At 45.3% G+C, this 21,951-nt stretch overlaps 1 protein-coding gene across 1 annotated transcript in view; it reads left to right on the plus strand.

The window, feature by feature from the left end:
* POLA1 (DNA polymerase alpha 1, catalytic subunit) overlaps nt 1-21,951 on the plus strand; it is a 3,104,727-nt gene that overhangs the window by 321,917 nt on the left and 2,760,859 nt on the right. The window contains exon 10 of the mRNA XM_044072304.1: nt 2,439-2,617. Within this exon, the coding sequence (XP_043928239.1) occupies nt 2,439-2,617 (179 nt within the window). The remainder of the gene's footprint in view (nt 1-2,438; nt 2,618-21,951) is intronic.

Consider the following 21,951-nt stretch of genomic DNA (forward strand, 5'->3'; position numbering starts at 1 on the left):
AGATTTGTCCCTTCCCGGCTTCTTCCCAATTGGAACACCCAGAATTTTCTGATAACTACCTGGAGCACCCCACCGAGGAGGTTGCTCGTAAGTGTACCGGCAAAAGGAGACACTTGGATTCCTCCCCAGAATCCCTCACTGAGGACACTGATTTGGATGAAGGGGAAGGGTCCTCACCTGAGGATGTCTCCTTTGGAGACAACATAGAAAACTGCTTTCTTAGTAGCCATCACTTCAGCTAAGAATGTCTGAACTTCAAGCATTATATATTAAGCTATCCTACTTGATCTTCCACAAGCATTGAGCGATTGTGTACCATCTCTTCTTTCCTGCTCAATGTTGCATCTGATGCTAACATTAACAGGTCGTCAGTCTCACAGTTTTCTTCCCAGTTTCCAGAACAAAGGGTCTTACAAACTCCATTTGCCAGATTTACATAGGCAGGTACATTTTTATTTGGATAGAACTAAACCTTTCAGAAAGTCTGACCAGCTTTTTGTTTCATATTCGAAGACTAGTTTTGGGAAACCAGTTTCCACAGTAACCTTGGCTAATTGGCTTACAAGCTGCATTTCACTGGTTTATTTCATTTAGAGGAGTACCCTTACCTGTACCCGTCAAAGTGCATTCTACTGTCCAATTCCACTACTTTCTAGTGTAGAGTTCCTATTGATATTTGCTCTACAGCTACTTGATCAAATTCATATACTTTTAATTCATTACAAATTGGACATAGTTTCCAAGAAAAAGGCCTCCTTTGGTTCTGCTGTGCTCCAAAATATCTTTCCATATGGGCCTCCTAAGAGGTTATGTAGCTGGAGACTCTGTCCCATAGGTTGAAGATTAAATGAAAAACAACTTCAGATAAAGAAGTTACCATAATGTTCTATCTGAGTTGCTGCTTTTTCATTTGTCTTCAACTTTCCCTCCTTCCATTCCCCCTTCCCAATTCTTCTTTTCTGGAGACCTAACAGATATTGTTATGGATATACCTGTATTTATTTGAGCTCCTGCAGTACCCTTTGTGCTACGCTGTTCAGGAACATATGGTTTGTACCTTGTATGATGAACAATAGTTACCTTGTGAGCAGCAAACTCGATCTAAGGGATGAAGAGAGAGCAGGGCATTATGGTTAAGGGAGGTGGTCAGATTTTTCGGATCCTAGAGCTGTTGTATATGTCAGAGTCAGATCTGATGTCTGATGTGAAACCCACAGGTTGAAGACAGATGAAAAAGCAACAACTCAGATGGAACATTATTGGGGTTGGGGATTATTCCCCTTTCTTATGGATTGTGTCATCTCAAGAGTTATTACATATAGTTAGCAGATGATGCTTCTCTTCTCATGGATATACATGTATATAGAGAGTTGCCAGAGAGGAGCAGGTCACTTGAGTAGCCTGAGCTCTGGGTTTGCCTCTGAAAAAAGGAAGAATTCACCTTTAGCACTGTGTACATTTCATGAGGTCATATATGCAAAGGGATATTAGGCTGCTTGAAAGAGTCCAGTATAAAGCCAACTTTAAGATACATGGGATAATGTACGAAGGAAATGACCAGAGACCTCAATAGTTGGTATTTTCCTCACTTTAGAGCAGAACAGACAGAGAAACATTATGTGAATGCACAAGGTCATGATGGGGGGTGTGATGGGGTAATCCTGAGTAGGAGGTGCAGGGCGAGGGGGCACAGACAGCAGACTGTAAGGAATAAAACTCTTGCTCTCCAAACATGCTACTACACTGTAGTGGCAGTGAGACCCATACGATGCAATATTGGAATGGGAGATGGGAGGTTATTCTGAAAATGCACGAAAGATCATGGTGCATGTAGCAGAAAGGGTTACAGGGTAAGAGAATATAGGAGAGGTAGAGCAGTAAAAGCATATAAAGAGTAGATTTACTACTTTCTGCAAGTAAATGTAATGTAGTATGACTCTGGTCTGACATATTAAAACATAACTTTAGGGATCTGCCAGGTAACTATTCTTATTGACAAAGCTCAGCATTTTTGCAAGCATTTTTTTTTTTTTCATTGAGAGTACTGATTTTGCCTGAAGCATGCTAGGGAGTAAGCTCTTACTCCACTACTGTATTATGAGGCTTGGTCCAACCTTTTTCAGATTTCTTTTACTGTGTGATAGGCTAACTGTTACTTGATAAGTAGGACAGTGAAATGGAAGAATATGATCTGGAGGTCAATGTAAAAGTCTGATGGAGATTGGTGGGGAGAGAGAGAAACTGTGGTAGAGGTTAATGCAGAAGTAATTGATGGCATAGATGGTCAGAAAAGTAGAACAGTATGATGATTTATTTTTGGAAGGGAGGAGAGCAAAACTGTGTAGTCTGACATGCTGTGATCTGAATTGCTCTTTGTACTGTAATTTAAAAACATAAGTGGATGAAATTTATCAGCTATGTTTCCTCCTCATTTCCAGGAATCAAGTTCTACCTGAATCTTTTGGATGGGACCCATTGGATCAGCTTGATGGTGATGGCGCTACAGCAGATGTTCAGATAGATTCAAGTCAACTCCCACTTGTGACTGGACCGGATGGAGATCAGGTGTTCCGGTTCTTCTGGGTGGATTCCTATGATGACCAGTATAGTCATCCAGGTTTAGTAAACATTCTATTTTTCCCCTGCATTAAGTGGTGATTTCAGCCTGTCGTTTCGGTCCTTTAACACTGCAGTCTAGAACTACATCCCATGTCATTTGTGTGCAGGTACATGCCTTCGGTTTTGCAGGTCTTTGAGTTGATGCTTTTAAGTTGATTTGCTTGCACTAGAAATAGTTGTGCTGTGTGGGCCTTGAAGGACCAGTCCTCTTCCCTGACTACTACAGTAATATATACTCCAGGTTAATTAAATGATGGTATAGATGTTGCTGTCTTTCTGTGCCTAGTGTGAGGCACAACTATACTTGTGTGTTGGGCAGATTGAACCTGAAATTCTGTAGATGTCCTTCAAGGATGCATCTGCAGTCCTAACAAATGGGTTGTCCTGTCGTCAGGCAGCCCTTCGGTCGGCCGGATTCCAAAGTCTGGGTCTGGCTTCGGCTGGTGTCGCACTTCACCCGACGTCATAGCTGCAGTTCTTCGGGTATAAAGGCATCAGCCGACGCCATTTTCCTCAGTCTTTCTTGCCGCGTGGCGCCCGAAGCAGAAGCTGTTAGCAAGTGCCGGTCGGTCAGATCCAGAGATTACTACTACCGAATACTACCAAGACTTCTAAAAAGCTAAGTACCCCGTTGGGGACTCTTTCTTGCCTCAGCCGATGTCAGAAAAAGTGAATAACTGTTTAACTTGTGGGAAACAAATACCTCATAAAGATTTCCACTCTTAATGTTTACCTTGTTTAGGCCCAGACCACGACGTAGCAACTTGTCTAGCCTGTGCTTCTTTCAACCGACGGACGCTTAGACGTCGGTCGGAGTTTGCTGAGCAGTTTTTCGGTTCTGATTTTGCGTATATTATGCCGTCGGATCCTCCGACTACACAAATTGCCAAAAAACGCAAAGAAAAGGACCGACACTCGTGGTCCGCGGTTTTGGCCGAAACCGCGGTTAAGCAAACCGCGAGTGTCTCGGTTTCGGCCGAAACCGAGCAAACGGTCCTTGTTTCAGCCGAATCCATGCCTTCTACCGAGGCCTCTTCTAACCTGGTAGAATCGGCTTCTGAAATACAACCTGCTGTTGTGGTTTCACAGGAATTATCGGACACTATCCCCTTGGATGTATCCACCCCTGCACGTGGAGCTGCTAGGCCTCCTGCAGCCATGTCCATTAAGGCTTTTGCCAGGCCTAAAGCAGCCAAAACTACTAAGTCTGTGCCTGTTAAGCCCCCCTCTCACAGGCCCAGTTCCAGTTCCCAAATGCTTTCTTTGGCAGAGGATCTCATCTCTTTAATAAGGGGATCCCAACCTCATCCAGACAGGGCCTCTCAGCCACCTCCAGAGAAGAGACCTAGAGCAGAGCCCCCTGAGCCAGTGTCCACGGATGATTCCTCGGATGATTCAGACAATACAGACCCTCCAGAGGCTCCTTATTCTCCCTACGAAGACTCTGATGCTGAAGAGTCGATTCCTTCTGCCTCTCCACCTGATGAATTTTTCTTTGGGGAAACCTTACATGCCATGAGGGAACAATTTCAGTGGCAGGGCCAAGACTTTTCAGACTCCAGGAAAAGGCTTAGGACCTTTTTGCATTTACCACAACATAGGCCTTTAGCTATACCTCCAGTTCTTTCTGTTGTAGATGATGCATTTAATGATGCTTGTACTGCTCCTGATTCTTTACCTCCAGCCCCTGCTAAGCCCGATAGGTTCTACAGGGTCCCGGACACACATCACCATTTATACAAGGCTCCTTTTGCAGATCACGAGACTATCTCCCAGGGGCCTAAGGCAGTAGCATCTACCTCTGTTAAAATCCCTCCCTCTGAAAGGGAATCCAGGTCCTTAGAGAGATGGGGTAAAAGTATACACCTCTGCTACTCTGTCAGCTAGGGCCTTGAACTGTCAGTTTCATATGATCCAATATCAGGAGTTTATGCTTGATCAGTTAACTAAGAAACTGTCCTCTGATGATTCTTTAGATAAGAAATATGTTCTGGAAATGGTGCATAACATTCAGCAAGTTAGTAACCATTCTTTAAAATGCTGCTATGATGCACTGGAGGCTTCCTTTAGATCAGCCATGACTGGCACAGTTATCAGAAGGCATGCATGGTTGAAAGAACAGGCCTTGCCGGACCATGTCAAATCAAAATTATTAGATGCTCCCATGGACAAGGTCAATTTATTTAGTTCTCCTGCTCAGCAGGTATTGAAGAAAATGGAAGAGAAGGCAAAATCTGTACAAACAGTGAAAGATTTCTTACAGGTGCAACCTCCAAGGTTTAGCAGGAACTGGCCCTCCAAAAATTGGTCCTTTCCAGACTCCTCTAAAACACAGAGAGGCAGGAATAGGCGCTCAAGCGGCAGAAATCAATCCAGCGGTGCCTACAGGGGACGCCAGTGGCAGGGCAACAACCAGCGAGGCACAGACACAGCCACTACCACTGCAACAGGACAATCACAGTGACTTGGCTCTGGCACCGCCTACCAGGGAACAGCTAGCAGCACCCTTAGGCGGAAAGCTAGCCTTATTTTCAAAGAACTGGCATTACATCACAAGGGACAAGTGGATTTTGCAAACTATAGACCAAGGTTACAGGTTTCATTTCCATACTCTACCAGGAAAAAGAGGAATGCCAAACCTACCACCAAATCAAAAGATAGAAGCTCTAAAACAAATAGCTCAGCTAGTAAGACTGAGAGCTGTGGAAAAGGTACCATCTATGGAACAAGGAAAGGGATTTTACTCCAGACTCTTCCTGGTACCAAGAAAAGAGAAAAAATGGAGGCCTATTCTCGACCTGTCCACTTTAAACACATTCCTCATTGTTCCAAAATTCAAAATGCTGACCCTACAGCAGCTTCTTCCCATGCTGGGCAAGGAGTCTTGGCTGGTAACTCTAGATCTCAAGGAGGCATACCTGCATGTCCCCATACGACCAAATTGCAGAAGATACCTCAGATTTCTTGCAGGATCAGAGCATTATCAATTCTCAGCATTGCCCTTTGGCTTATCTACTGCGCCCAGAGTGTTCACGAAATGCCTGGCATCAGTAATCGCTCATTGCAGACTTCAGGGAATACAAATTTATCCCTACCTGGACGACTGCCTGATACAAGCGGACAACAAAAACAAGCTAACAGAAGACTTACAAAGAGTCATTTACTTGCTGCAAGCCCTGGGATATACAGTCAATATAAAAAAGTCAAGGCTGATACCATCCCAAAGAATAACCTTTTTAGGTGCAGAGCTGGACACATCAAAGCAGATGGCATTCCTAACTGTGGAAAAACAAGAACAACTTCCTCTCTACTTCTTGGCATTAACAAAGCAGAACCATCTAACAGCAAGAAAAGTACTGCAAGCCCTGGGCTTCATGGCATCCTGCATAATTCTGGTCCCTCATGCCAGACTGCATATGAGAAAGCTACAGTGGTACCTGAAGAATTTATGGTCTCAACACAGACACAGCCTAGAAACAAAAATCCCACTAATACCATGCCTGAAGCAAGAGTTCCTATGGTGGGCTCAGGCCTGTCAATCAAACGCAGGTTTGCCCTTCTACAGCATTCAACCAAGCCAAACCATCACAACGGACGCCTCAGACCTCGGTTGGGGGGCCCACATGCTGGACAAGTGCATACAAGGCCTATGGACTCAAGATCAGCTGCACCTGCACATAAATCTAAAGGAAATGCTAGCAGTAAAATTGGCAATCCAGACATTCAGACCATTCCTCCAAGAAGGACAGTTGATGATAAGGACAGACAACACCACAGTTATGTGGTACATCAACAAACAGGGAGGCACACATTCATACCCTCTATGCCGGATGGCACTGGACCTATGGAATGTGGCTCTGAGCTACAACATTCAGTTACAAGCAATTTTTGTACCGGGAAAAGAAAACATTCTAGCAGCCATATTAAGCAGAACTACCACGGATGCCCACGAATGGATGCTACACCCGGACATCTTCAAAGCCATCACAAGAAAATGGGGACTACCACAAATAGACTTATTTGCATCCCCACTCAATCACCAGCTCAAGAAATTCTGCACAAGAACGTACCACCCACTTGCTTGGAAGGTGGACTCCCTATCTTTCAGTTGGAACAACCTGACAGCTTATGCATTCCCACCACTTCCTTTGATGCACAAGGTGCTATTGAAGATCAAAGAGGAACGTCCAAGGATCATTCTGATAGCTCCAGACTGGTCAAGACAACATTGGTACCCATTACTGAGGAGCATGTCTCTGGAACAAATGTGGACACTACCCCTGATCCCATTGCTGTTAACACAGAACAGCTACAACATACTGCATCCAAACCTGAAAACACTGCAGCTGACTGCCTGGAACATTACATAAGAGCAACTAACCCAAATTTATCCCAAAGGGTTAAAGACATTATCCTTGAGGCTCGCAGACCTTCTACAAGAAAGAATTATGCAGCAAAATGGAAAAGATATCTCATTTGGAGTACTGCAAAGGGAAAAGATGTGTCACTGGTAAACATAGCCAACATCCTGGAGTACTTGGCAGAGCTCTTCCATGCAGGCCTGTCCTACTCCTCCATCAAGATACACGCATCAGCTATTTCGGCAGAATACAGCTTGGATCCTCCTGTCTTCTCACATCCTCTGCTCAGGCAGTTTCTGAGAGGAATTAAAATGTAAAGCCTCCTAGGAAACCACCATTGCCAGCATGGGACTTGAACTTTGTGCTAGAAAAATTGACACTTCCTCCTTTCGAACCAGCAGCAACAGCAGAATTACAATACTTATCCTGGAAGACTGCTTTCCTGCTAGCAATCACCTCAGCAAGAAGGGTTTCTGAACTACAGGCATTAATGGCAGTGCAACCCTTCCTGATCTTCCATCAAGACAGAGTGTCCATGAGAACAAAACCTACATTTATGCCTAAGGTGGTATCCAGAGTGTCTTTAAACCAGGCTATCCACCTACCTACATTCTTCCCCAACCCACAGAACAGGGGAGAAAGACTGTTGCATACCTTGGATGTGCATAGACAATTACGCTACTACCTGGACAGGACCAAGTGCAATAGAAAACTGACCAGCTTCTGGTAGCATATGCAACAGGAAGGGAAGGAAAAGCAATTTCAAAACAGACAATCTCCAAGTGGATAGGAAATTGCATTAGATTTTGTTACTCCTTCCATGGAAAGAAAACTCCAGAGAACATCAGGCCTCACTCCACAAGGGCTACAGCCACTACTACAGCTTTCTTACGAGGGTGGCTACCAAGGACATTATAGAGGCTGCTACTTGGACCTCCGTGCATACATTTGCCAAGCATTATAATTTACCTTTATACTCTAGATCCCAAGCAGGTTTTGCCACTGCTGTTTTGCAGGGGATCCTAACTACACCATAATCTCTCTTCTTTCCTCCTCCCCTAGTTTGGCTATGGTATTCTACCCATTTGTTAGGACTGCAGATGCATCCTTGAAGGACATAGTACAGTTTTGTACCTACCATAAATGTAGATGTCCGATAGGAATGCATCTGCAGTCAGGATTACCCACCCGCCTTCCCCTCTGTGGTACTCCTAGGGTATTTGCCATCTTTCAGCTAGCTTGGGGGGGATCTATTGTGGTGTATTTGTTTGTATATATGTACATACATGCTTATTTTATGTGTTTGCTGCTCTCTACTATTTGGAAACATTGGCATTTATCCAAATTTAGCCATCCAAGAGGGCACCTGGCATCTGGGGCAAGAAACACTGAGGAAAATGGCGTCGGCTGATGCCTTTATACCCGAAGAACTGCAGCTATGACGTCGGGTGAAGTGCGACACCAGCCGAAGCCAGACCCAGACTTTGGAATCCGGCCGACCGAAGGGCTGCCTGACGACAGGACAACCCATTTGTTAGGACTGCAGATGCATTCCTATCGGACATCTACATTTATGGTAGGTACAAAACTGTACTTTATATCCCTTTATCTGATCATTTTCATTCATTCCTCAGCTGATGGGTCCCAAATCAGATTCGCTGCTTCTAAGAATATGCTTGGATCCAAAGTATGCAGCTCCTCTCTTTACCCATAATCTGCCAACCTAACATACCTCAGATCTCGTTTGTTACATTTGCTACAGAAGTGGATTGTCTCGCTCTCGAGCTTTTAGATGATTGTGTCTCACTGTTGTAGTCCTGACTATTGGTTTCCTGCCTGAAAGCCCTCGGCTGGCCTGACTACCAGAGAAAAATCCTTCAGGTTCCCAGGCTAGCGGACGCCCAGGCTGTGTACGCTCAGGTATAAAGGTAGCCGGCCTGCGTCAGAACACCAGTGTGTTGTTGCTGCTGAAGACCTGAAGCACCGAAGCAACATTCAAGTGTGTCAGTCAGTCCATACCAGAGAGAAGCGTCTCAGACAGATAAGTACCCTGTTGGGGAACTTTTTCTTTCCGTTCTCATGTCAGATAGTTAATAGCTGTCTCAGTTGTGGTAAGCATATCCCATCCAGAGACTTTCATCCCTTTTGTGTTAATTGCCTAGGCCCTGATCACAACGTTGCTGTCACTTTTGTGTGCATTTTAATACCAGAACTATCAGGTGTAGGGCTGTGTTTCTTGCAAAAGTTTTTAACCAACAATCTGGCATCTGTCAGTTGTACTAAAGTTGATCAGACTAAGCTCAAGAAAGATAAGCAAAAGTGTAGTCCTTCAGACGACAATTCATTTCCATCTGACTCTCCATCCAGGCTTGTAATTCCTGAACCAAGTGAGGCACCTACGCAGCCCTTTTTGCTTCCAGAACCAAGGACTCAGTCTCAAAAGAGGCCTGAGTCAAACATGTCATCTTTCAAATCCACTTCTATGCAAGCTTTCGACAACGGCTTGTCTTTTTTGTGTCCAGGACCGCTCAGCAGGCCTTGGTTTCTGAAGAGCCTGCACTGCCCGGAGACTCAGCAGTGAGTCCTCTGTGCATTTTCAGCATCCTCGAGAGATGGGCATGAGGGCGCCGGGCACTCTTAGGCCTAAGACCTTAGCCACTCCTTGGAGGCTTTCTGTACCTAGGCCTGCAGTTAGACCTTCTGGCTCAGTTCCGCAGGGTTCTCTGCAGGACCATATCACACTGGCAGAAGATGGAAAAGAGATGAACCTTCAGAAATTTATCAGGATCCCCCCATATCTGTGGAGGACTCTGGCTCAGAAGACTCTTGATCTGAAGAGGGCCCTTCATACACTTCATATGAGGACTCTGACTCTGAAGAGAATCCTCTCTTAAGCCTCCCCACCAGAGAATTTTATCTTTGGGGAGACCCTCCATGCTATGAAACATCATTTCCAATGGGAGGCTCAGGATTACCCACAGGCTTAGAAGAGGGTTAGGGAGTTTCTGGACTTACTGGAACATAAGAGTTTGGCTTATCCTTCCACTTCTGGTAGTGGTGAATGATGTCTTTAAGGAATTTTTTCTGAAACCTGACTCTCTACCCCCCCCCCCTGCCCCTTGAAAACCAGACAGGTTTTACTGGGTTCAAGACTCCCACAATTTTCTCTACAAAAACCCTTTTGACCCTGAAGTGATCACACTAGGACCTAAGGGAGCCAGAGCAAGTTCTTCCAGAAATCCTGTTCCTATAGATAGAGAGCAGGGCCCTTGACAGGTTCTGCAAGAAGGTCTATACCTCTGTCACACTCACTATGAGGAACATCGATTGCCAATTTCATATAATTAAATACCAGCAGACTATCCTTGACCAACTTAAACAGAAGGTGTCTGTCCTAGAGGGCAAAAACCTTTCCAAGGAACTATCAGAACTCTGTCATGCTAGTGCATAGGTTGCCAAGCACACTCTACACTGTAGATATGATGTTATGGGAGCATCTTGCAGAGCTGCCACTATTGGGTCAGTGATTAGAAGGCATGCTTGGCTCCGAGAACAAGCCCTTCTGGACCATGGTAAATCTAATCTGTTAGATGCCCCCCTTGACAAGAATGTTCTTTTTGGCCCAAAAGCAGAAGTGCTGAAAAAATGGAGGACAAAGCCAAGTCTATGCAAATCGTAAAAGATTTCTTCCAGGTGCAGCCCTCCATGTTCAGTAGAAACTCCCTGCTTAAACATTGGTCCTTTCCCTCCATGACTACAAGTAGCCAGAGGAAGCCTCAGAAGGAAAAAAAACATATAGGCAGAGGCAACTCCTACAAAAAGGCAGGCAGTGAACCTCTGATACTTCAAGATAAGGGGGGTTCTAGACCCAAAACCACTTCCAGAGACTCGCAATGAGTCAGCCACCCCACCTTTACCCCCCACCCCAAAGCTAGGAGGAATGCTGTCTCTCTTCTATTATACCTGGACCCTGATTACCTCGAACAAGTGAGTTCTAGACTGCAAATGGCTACAACTTGCTTTCAGAGAAACATTAAAATTCTCAGTTTTTCCAGATGTCCCCCTAAATCAAATGACAGAGGTCTTGATTTAAATTCAAAATCTTTGTGTACAAGCAGCAGTAGAACCAGTCCCTCCTCTTCAGCAGAGAATAGGTTTATATTCCAGACTATTTCTGGTTCCCAGAAAAGAAGGCGGTTGGTTGTTTTATCCTGGACCTGTCAAAACTCAACCAGTTTCTCTTGGTTCCCAAATTCAGAATGTTAGCTCTTCAAATTTTCCTTCCTATGCTGTCCCTGCAGGTCTTCATGGTCTCCTTAGACCTAAAGGATGCCTACCTCTGCATTCTTATAAAGAAATCCCACAGAAATTTCCTTCAATTCAGGGCAGGATCCAGTCATTATCAATTTTCTGTTCTGCCCTTTGGCTTTCTGCAAGACATAGGAAATACATATCTGTCCCTATCTGGACGACTGCCTTATACATTCAACAGATCCCACCAAATTACTCCAGGATTTGCAATTCACCCAGAACCTCCCATCTTCTCTGGGATTCACATTGAACTCTAAGTCCATCACTTCACCAACCCAAAGGATTGTTTTCCTGGTGGACCCTCCTGGACACCACCCTCCAGAAGGTTTTCCTCCCCCCAGAAAAAGTGATATTCCTAACAGATTACTTCCTAAGGATCCAAAAGAAGGATGAGATCTCAGCAAGGGAATTCTTATGAGCCCTGGGGTACTTGGCTTTGTGCATCCTCATGGTCCCCCTGGCCACACTGCACATGAGGAAGCTGCAGTGGTATCTCGGGAACATATGGTGCCAGAACTCCCAACCACTAGAGAGAGAGATTCCCCTCATCCCTTGTCTCAAACTGGAGTTTGCATGGTGGGCATAGACCTGCGCTTACAACCCATGCCTCCCCTTCATATTCAGTCCTCTGAGACAGACCCTTGCAACAGATGCCTCAGAGACAGCCTGGGGGGCTCACTTCCACAAACTTCAAACCCAAGGGAAGTGGGAAATCCAACATCAGAAACGAGCACTTCAACTGGAAAGAACTCGTGGCTGTGCAAAATGCCTAATAGCCTTCAAAGAAAAATGGACACTCGGCATTCTGCTAGTAAGAGCTTGTCAATAACATAGTAATGCAGTACATCAGCAGACAGGGAGGAATACATTCCTCCACACTGTGCCATCTGGTGATGCAAGTCTGGAAACAGCACACTCTGTGTGACTGCCTCTCATGGCACAGTACCTTCCAGGAGTTCAGAATGTTTTAACAGACTGCCTCAGCAGGAATCTTATGGACCCTCATGAGCAGCATCTTCACCAGGTGAGTTTCAAAACCATAACCCAATCCTGGGGGGGTTCCCTCAAGTGGATCTGTCTGCATCCAAGCAGAATGCACAATTGCAAAGTTTCTGCCCCAGGATCAAACAGGAGTCAGCCTGGAAAACAGATGCCTTCTTCTTCCCATGGACCCAACTATTCATTTTTGCATTCCCCCATACATTTAATTCCTCGGGTCCTGCTCAAGATAAGGGAGGAGGGCCCAAAAGCAATACTGATAGCCCCAGACTGGCCCAGACAGCATTGATACCTTCTCGTCCGCCAACTCTTCAACCAGGCACAGTGGATTCTGCCTCAGAGGGTGGACCTCCTCACTCAGAATGATTGTTCATCCCAACTTGTCTACCCTGAGCTTTGCAGCATGGATGTTCCCTCAGTGGCCTGCAGTTGCCACCCTAAATAAACAGGTGCTAGACATCCTCAAGGAGTCCAGAAGATCTAGCACTAGGAAGTCTTACAAAGCCAAATGGAAAAGGTTCTCGATTTGGTGCAAAGACCACCACCTAAAGCCACAGTTGGTTCACATTGCCAACGTCCTGGAATACCCGACTTCACTGGTAAATCGGGAACTTTCCTACTCTTCAGTTAAAATGCATGCTTCTGCCTTTTCTGCTTATGTGCCTGCACACTCATTTTTTTCCCACCCACTCTTAAGACAATTTCTTAGGGGGGGGGGGTCATACACATTAGGCCTCCCAGAAGGAAACCTTTGCCTCCATGGGACCTGAACTTTCTTTTGGAAAAATTTACTTTGCCTCCCTTTGAACCAGCAGCTTCTGCTGACCTCAAGTTTATGACTTGGAAAACAGCTATACTACTAGCTATCACCTCAGCTAGAAGGGTTTCTGAACTGCAGGCCGTCATGACATTTGTACCCTTTCTTTCTTTTTCTTTTTTTTTTTTTTTTTTTTACAAGGGCAGGGTTTCTCTTAGGACCACCCATCCTTCATGCCCAAGGTGATCTCTGACACTGCCGTGAATCACAGTCCATCTACCAACCTTCTTCCCCAACCCTCAAAATAAAGGGGAGCGAATTCTGCATTCCTTGGATGTTCACAGGTAGCTACTTTTTATCTGGATAGGACAAAAGCTTTGAGGAAAACTTAACTTTTCATTACCTTTGGCCCTGGTGCAGAAAGCAAACCTGCTTCCAAGCAAAGTATTTCCAAATGGATCTCCCATTGTATTTCCTTTTGCTATAGCTTTCATGGCAAGGTAACCCCAGTTAGGGTTAGATCTCACTCCACCAGGGCTACTTCTGCTGCCTTCATCAAGGGGGTTCCCACCAAAGACATTTTAAAGCCAGCTACCTGGTCCTTGGTGCATACCTTCACCAAACGCTACCATTTGGCGTCCTTCAAATCCAGAGCAGGGTTTGCCGCTGCTGTCCTGCAGGGCATCCTGTCTTTGTTCTAGCATCCTTCATCCCTCTTTTCTGCTTTGGGAATCTTCACAGTAGTCAAGACTGTAACAGTGAAACCCGAAGAACATAATAGAGTTGTGTACACTTAGTGTAAATTTAGATGCTCAAGTGTATTCACTGTTGCGGTCTTCTTTCCCACCCTCCTTCCCCCTTAGCCTTAGTTATAGGAGTCTTCTGACTGTCCGTCTCAGCCAAGGGAACCGTTCCTTGACCTCTCCTCTTCTGCCAGGTTATCCTTTGGGATGCCTCCAGTCTTCTGGGCTCCTGTTATTTGGGGGGGGGGGGTAATAAGACTGGTGTTCTGACACTGGCTGGCTACCTTTATACCTTAGCATACTGACGGCCTGGGCGTCCCCCAGCCTGGGAGCCGGAAAGATTTTTTTCTGGTAGTTGGACTGGCCAAGGGACTTCAGGCAGGAAGTCCCAGTAGTCAGGACTGCAACAGTGAATACGCTCCAACATTACGGTAAGTGTACACAACTATACTTTTTCTAGTTAAATAGTGAGTTTTTGCTATTTTTTCTACTATCCACTCTTCACCTACCTTCCTTGATTACCTTTTTACTGCTCTCCATATTTTTCTGAGTGATTGCTACAGATTTTTCTGTACTTCCTAGTACCTTGCTGGTACTTGTTAGCTAAAATTCTCTAATCTGTAGAGTATTTCTTGCCTACCATTGTTGGTAGTTATATTTCTACCTTTTTTTAATCCTTATTAGTAAAAAAAAAAAAAAAAAAAAAAAAAAGAAGAAAAATTAGACTAATTGTTATAATTCTTTAGCTTAGTTAGGCCAGAATGACTGACAAACCTACTTGTTTTAAAAAATGGATTATCTGTAGGCATAAAATACCTAACTCAGTTGCCTACAGGGAATGTGTATACTGTTTAGGAGCTGCTTATTTAGATGTGGTCTGCTCCACTCGCTCTGGTTTTAACTCCAGAGATCTCACAGACATGAGGAAACAAGCTAGTGATGTAGGGCCTCCTCCTTTCCACTACTTCTGCTTCAGCTTGGCTGAAACTCCTTCAAAGAAATCTGATAAGGGAAAGCCGGACTCAACTCCCGAAGGTAAAGAATCTTTTAGGAGGTTGCTGGACCTTGCATCATGTTTGGCTCCTTCTTCGGAGCCTCCTGTTAAAAAAATTAAAAAAAAATCTGATCCAACCACCTTGGACGTGTCTAAATCAAAATCACCTCAGATCTGGTCACCCCTTCCTGTAATGGAAAATGGTCTTACCTCAGTTCCCTTCACCATTCTTGGTGCAGTCCCCTTGTAGACATTCAAGATCTCTGATGTTCATCGTGTTACCCTGCTGCAGTCATCACACTTGGGTTATCCTGTCGTCAGGCGATCCCGCAGTTGCCGGAATTCCAAAGTCTTGGTCCGGCGTCGGTTGCTGTCGCCTCATCCCTGACGTCAGTGCACCAGGGGTATATATATTGCAACCGACGCCATTTTCTTCAGTCTTTCTTGCCGTGTGGTGTCCGAAGCAGAAGCAGTTCGCAAGTGCCAGTCGGCAGACTCCTGAGATTGTCGAATTCGAATTTCAGACCGAAGTCTTCTATAAAGCTAAGTACCCCGTTGGGGAAACTTTTCTTGCCTCAGACCGATGTCAGAAAAAGTTAACAATTGCATTTCTTGTGGGAAGCAAATACCTCATAAGGATTTTCATTCTTACTGCATACCTTGCCTAGGCCCTGATCACGACGTCACTTCTTGTCAGTTTTGTGCTAGGTTTAATAAGCGTACTATTAAAAGGCGATTTGATTTCGCACGACACTATTTTGGTAGAAAATTTAACTACAACATGCTGTCGGAGATATCGACTACCGGCGTGCACAAAAAACGCAGGGATAAGGACCGACAGCCCAGGCCTAAGCCAGATTCCGAGGCCTCGGTTGATCCGGTGTCCGGTACTCCGGTTCTCAGTGAGGCTCCGACGCAGCCCCCGACTACCGCAGATCTGGAACCCGAGACCGCTACGGATATTTTGACGGAATGTACTAGGCCGACGCAGCCTTTTACTTCAGGCCCTTCCGACGACTTAGCTTCAAAGACGTTGGTGCTACAGAAACACCATCTGTTTCTGAAGGCGTTTTCAGACCGACGAGACTCACCATTAAAACGTTTTCTAAGTCTAAGACTCCTCCTAAATCTAAAAAGATCAGTGGTTCATAGCCCCCTCCTGACAAAAGGCCTAGAGAAGAGGAAGACTCTGCTTCCTCTGAGCAATTGTCCATTTCTTCGGATTCCTCTGAGGACCAAGATTATTCCTTCTCTCCTTATGAAGATTCTGATGCTGAGGACTCTATTCCCTCAGCTTCTCCTCTTGAGGACTACTCTTTTGGGGAAAACTTGCACACTATGAGGGAACATTTTCACTGGGAAGGTCAGGACTACTCTGATTCCAAGAAAAGGCTCCGAGAGTTTCGCTTACTCCCCTAACACAGACTTCTAGCCATCCCACCTGTGTTGGACACTGTGGATGATGTCTATTTAGAATCCAGTTTCAAGCCAGACTCTCTTCCTCCTGCTCCGGCTAAGCCTGACAGATACTACAGAGTACCCGATTCCCACAAATTTCTTTACAAAAGCCCAGTAGCTGACCCAGAGACAATCTCCCAGGGTCCCAAGGGGGCTAAGGTTTCTATGGCTAAAAACAGAGTACCTTCTGAGAGGGATTCCAGAGCACTAGACAGGTGGGGGAAAAAGGTTTACACCTCAGCCACATTAGCTATGTGGGCACTAAATTGTCAATTTCATATGCTTAAGTATCATCAGTTTCTAATCTCTCAGTTAAAGCAAAGGATAACCTCCCTTCCCCACCAATCTGAATTGAAAGAAGTACAGGATTTGTTGCACGCCACTGAGCAGGTGGACAAACATACCTTACAATGTGGGTTTGATTCTTTGGAGGCCTCCTGCAGAGCAGCTGTCACTGGATCGGTTATACGTAGGCTTGGTTGGTTAAAGGAACAAACTCTGCCTGATCATGTTAAAGCAAAACTACTAGACGCTCCCTTACAGCAGGATGTTATTTTTGGAGTTAAAGCAGAAGAAGATTTAAAGAAAATGGAAGATAAGGCAAAATCAATGCAGACAGTCAAAGATTTCCTACAAGTACAACCCCATCGCTTCAGTAGAAGCTGGCCAACAAAAAATTGGTCTTTTCCAGCTATTGACAGACCGCAGAGGGGTAAATACAGGCGTCCAAGGGGCAGAGGACAACCACAAGCCCAGTATAAACCTCGCCAATGGGGCACTACAACACAGAAGGGAAGAGAAGACAGGTCTCAACCCACCAGAAGGCAAACTCAATGACTTGCACCTCATCTGGCCAAGCAGTACTCTCTTGACAACCCCCTTGGGGGGAAAACTCGCACTTTTTGCAGACAACTGGCACATGGTCATAAAGGACAAATGGGTCCTAGACATAATTTTACGAGGATACAGATTCCACTTTCACACCTTGCCAGTGAAAAGAGGAATGCCAAACCTGCCACAAAATCAATGGGCAGAGGCACAAAAACAAATTACAGCTCTCATGGACATGAGAGCCATTCAACTGGTACCTACTCGAGAGCAAGGCCAAGGATTTTACTCAAGGCTCTTTCTAGTACCCAGAAAGGACAATGCTTGGAGACCAATTCTGGACCTTTCAATTCTAAACCCTTGCTTACAAGTTCCCAAATTCAAGATGCTAACACTACAGCAGCTACTTCCCATGTTGGGCAAGGAAGCATGGCTAGTAACGTTGGACCTCAAGGAGGCATACCTGCATGTCCCTATCAGACAAAGTTGCAGAAGATACCTCCGTTTCATTGCAGGTTCAACCCATTATCAATTCTCTGCACTGTCCTTTGGCTTATCTACTGCACCCAGAGTTTTCACAAAATGCCTGGCACCAGTAATTGCATACTGCAGACAAAGAGGAATTCAAATATATCCATACCTGGATGACTGCCTCATCCAAGCAGAAAGCAAAGACATTCTCTTACATCATCTGGCCTTTGTGAAGCATCTACTAAATTGTCTGGGGTACACAGTAAACGAAAAGAAATCAAAACTAGTACCCTCACAAAAAATGACATTCCTGGGTACCAGCTTGGATACAACGGCCCAGAAGGCTTATCTTGCACCAGACAAGCAACTACAACTGACTCAATATTTCAAGACAATGGCAACAAAGACCCAATTAACTGCAAGAAAAATTCTGCAGGCTTTGGGCTTCATGGCATCTTGCATACTAACAATACCATTTGCAAAACTGCATATGAGGAAATTACAGTGGTACCTAAAAAGCGTATGGTCTCAGCACACCCACAGCTTGGACACAATGATATTTCTCATTCCCTGCCTTCAACAGGAGTTTCTGTGGTGGTCACAGGCATGTCACCTCAACAAGGGTCAGCCTTTCACCTTGCCCCCAACCAAGCAGACTATCACAACAGATGCTTCAGACTACGCTTGGGGGGCACACATGGCAGGACAAATGCATTCAAGGCCTATGGACTGCAGAACAAAGAAAACTGCACATAAATCAAAAAGAGATGCTAGCTGTACAGAAAGCTCTGACAGCCTTCAAGGATCTACTACATCCAGGACAACTTGCAATAAAGACGGACAACACCAAAGTAATGTGGTACATAAACAAGGGGGCACACATTCCTACCCTCTTTGCAGGCAAGCAATGATCTTATGGAACACAGCTCTGACCTACCAAGTCCAGTTACAAGCTCAATTCCTGCCAGGACAGAAGAACACATTGGCAGATGACCTAAGCGGAAACATCAAAGATCCCACGATTGGAAACTAGACCCACAAATATTTACAATGATAACTCAAGAATGGGGCCTTCCAAACATAGACCTGTTTGCCAGTCCTCAAAACTACCAACTGACAATTTTGTACAAGGACATTCCACCATCAAGCTTGGAAAGTGGACGCTCTCTCCTTCAGTTGGAAAAACCTGACAGCATATGCCTTTCCTCCATTACCTCTCCTCACAAAGGTTCTTTTGAAGGTCAAAAAGGAGAAACCATGACTGATTCTCATAGCCCCATACTGGCCACGCCATCACTGGTACCCGCTATTGAAGAATATGGCTCACAGCCCACCATGGATATTGCCTCAGATACCCCATTTGCTCACGCAACAAAACAGATTCTACACAGCCAGCTCAAAACTTTAAATCTGGCTGCATGGCAAATCTACTAAACATCCAACCAGCTCCTCTTTCACAAGCAGTTCTGGATGTTATTCTGGAAGCCAGGAGGCCAAGCACCAGGAAGGCTTACTCGGACAAATGGAAAAAGTTTTGTGCCTGGAACCAAGCTAAAGGCCAAGACACAACTCAGCCTCACATGCCTCACATTCTGCAGTATTTAGCTGAGATGTTGCACAAAGGACTTTCCTTTTCCTCAATTAAAATCTATGCTTCAGCTATTTCAGCTCACTACGACACAAATCCACCTTTATTTTCAAATCCTCTTCTAAGGCAGTTCCTCAGAGGGGCAAAAAACATTAGACCACCTAGGAGAGCTCCTACACCAACATGGGACCTCAACTTTGTACTGGAAAAACTAACGCTTCCTCCCTTTGAACCAGCTTTCTCTGCAGACCTTCAGTTCCTATCCTGGAAGACTGCCCTGCTCCTGGCAATAACTTCAGCTAGGAGAGTCTCAGAACTACAGGCACTAATGGCAGTGGAACCTTTCCTCATTTTTCATCAAGACAGAGTTTCTCTACGAACTTAATCCTTCCTTTATGCCTAAGGTGGTTTCCAGTGTAGCTTTAAATCAAACCATCCGCCTACCCACCTTCTTCCCCAATCCACAGAACAAAGATGAGAGATTCCTGCATTCCTTGGACATTCACAGGCAGCTTTGTTACTACCTGGATAAAACTAAGACTTTCAGAAAAACTGACCAGCTCTTTGTATCCTATGCTACAGCTTCTCAAGGGAGGGCTATATCCAAGCAAACCATTTCAAAATGGATAGGTCATTGCATACGGTTCTGTTATACCCATCATAGGAAACCAGTTCCTGCTACCATTAGATCCCCACTCTACCAGGGCAACGGCTATCTCTACAGTCTTTCTCAGGGGGGTTCCTACCAAGGAAATTTTAGAAGCTGCAACTTGGAGATCTGTACACACTTTACCAAACACGATCACTTACTTCTTTACTCTAAGTCCAGGGCGGGCTTCGCCACTGCAGTTCTGCAGGACCTTATTGCCTCCACTAACCCTCTGATACCTCCCCCCTACCTTAGCTTTGGGATTCAACCCAAGTGTGATGACTGCAGCAGGGTAACACGATGAACATAGTACAGTTTTGTACCTACCATAAATGTAGATGTTAGAGTGTTCACCCTGCTGCAGTCCAGGTTACCCTCCCTCCATCCCCTCTGATCTACTGGCTAAATCTCTGCTATGCCTTACTGATGTATTTGCTTATAGCTGAAGGGATTTTGTGTTTGTGCAGTGTTCACACCATTTGGTACTAATTCTGATCACCCTTTTGGGGGCACCTGACATCTGGGGCAAGAAAAACTGAAGAAAATGGCGTCTGTTGCAATATATATACCCCTGGCGCACTGACGTCAGGGATGAGGTGACAGCAACTGACGCCGGACCAAGACTTTGGAATTCCGGCTGACTGCGGGACCGCCTGACGACAGGATAACCCAAGTGTAATGACTGCAGCAGGGTGAACACTCGAACATCTACATTTATGGTAGGTACAAAACTGTACTTTGTGCACCTCGTCTGTTAAGTTTTCCATGAGTTTATCCGAGGCTGACCTAGAAAGGATGAAGAGAATTCCTCAGAACTCCGATCCAGATGGGTGGTACTGTCTGCTTCATCTGCCTTTGGATATGTGAGTCTACCTGTGACTACTTTCCCTTTGGTCGGTGAGTCTACCTGTGACTACTTTCCCTTTGGTCGATCCTTATATCCACCCTACTGTTTTGAAGTCCTTGGATCCGCGACCCCTGTGGGTGTTCTGTTTGGAACTGAATAGGGTCTATTCTTCAATTCTGGCTACTTCCCTGAGTTGTCCATCTCTAAGCCTGAGGAGACTCTGAGCCAAAGCATCTGTGCTGGATCCAGGGGACTAAAGTTGATTCCGAAGCTATTGACACCCCCCCCTCCCCCCAGACTTCAACATTGGACAGCTTGGGACCAACTTCATCGGGTGGAGTGCTTACAGAATTGCAGACATTTCAGGAAATAGTCTCCTTTGCCATTGATTCCTGTTTTCCCAGGTGCTCTGCCTTTGAAATTGTGGAGAGGACTTTCTCAAAGACATCTACCACCCTCAGTTCAGACAATATTACCTCCTTTGGTTCTCTGCTGTGAGCCTCATTCTCCCATTCCACTGGGAGAGCCAGTCCATAGACGTCTACAGTTAGTCCCTTAGGACTCCTCCATCTATTCTGATACCGTTCCAGACCACACCACTGAAGAAATCTGCCAGAAGAGAACGTGTAAAAGGAGACCCCTGGATTACTCTCTGGAATGTCTCCCGTAGGACACTGATTTCGATGAAGGGGGGGGTCCCCAGATCTTCACCTGAAAACATGTCCTTTGGAAACATTCTAGAGCTCTTAAAACAGAAAGGTGGTTGGTCTTCCTATACCCCTTCCCAAGAGGAATTAATGTTTCTAGAGGCTTTCTTATCTGGTCCGGTTGGCGAACTTGTAGATATAGTTTGTCACTGAGCATGGAAGGTACCAGACACTGTGGAGCCTATCCTTAAATGTCCAGACAAAAATTTAGCGCCTGCCATGAACAGGAAGCACTGGAGCAAAAAGATCCCAGCTGATGCCATAGTTGTGATGGCAGCCACTAAAAATGAGCTTGTGGAGTAGAGCTCTTTTGTCCATCTACCTAACGAGGAGTCCAGGGCCTTGGACAAATTTGGTAAGTGCATTTATGTTTCAGCGACCTTTGCTTAGCAATAGTTGAATTATGTGGCACATTTTACAAGAATGCAGAGAGATTTGACTAAAGAACTCTCCAAATCTCTTTCTAGGTCCATGTCTGTCAAGGACCAAAATAGTCACCTCACAATTGGCCACCCCTCAAATGGATATCTAAGTTGTCCATGAGGCCGATTTCCCATGCAGCGGAAAGTACTTCAGGGCAGTGGATTCAGGTATAGCCATTAGAAGACATGCCTGGATG

This window comes from Protopterus annectens, chromosome 5.part0 (genome assembly GCF_019279795.1).
Source record: "Protopterus annectens isolate FY-2018-M chromosome 5.part0, PAN1.0, whole genome shotgun sequence".
In the NCBI taxonomy this organism is placed as follows: Eukaryota; Metazoa; Chordata; order Ceratodontiformes; family Protopteridae; genus Protopterus; species Protopterus annectens.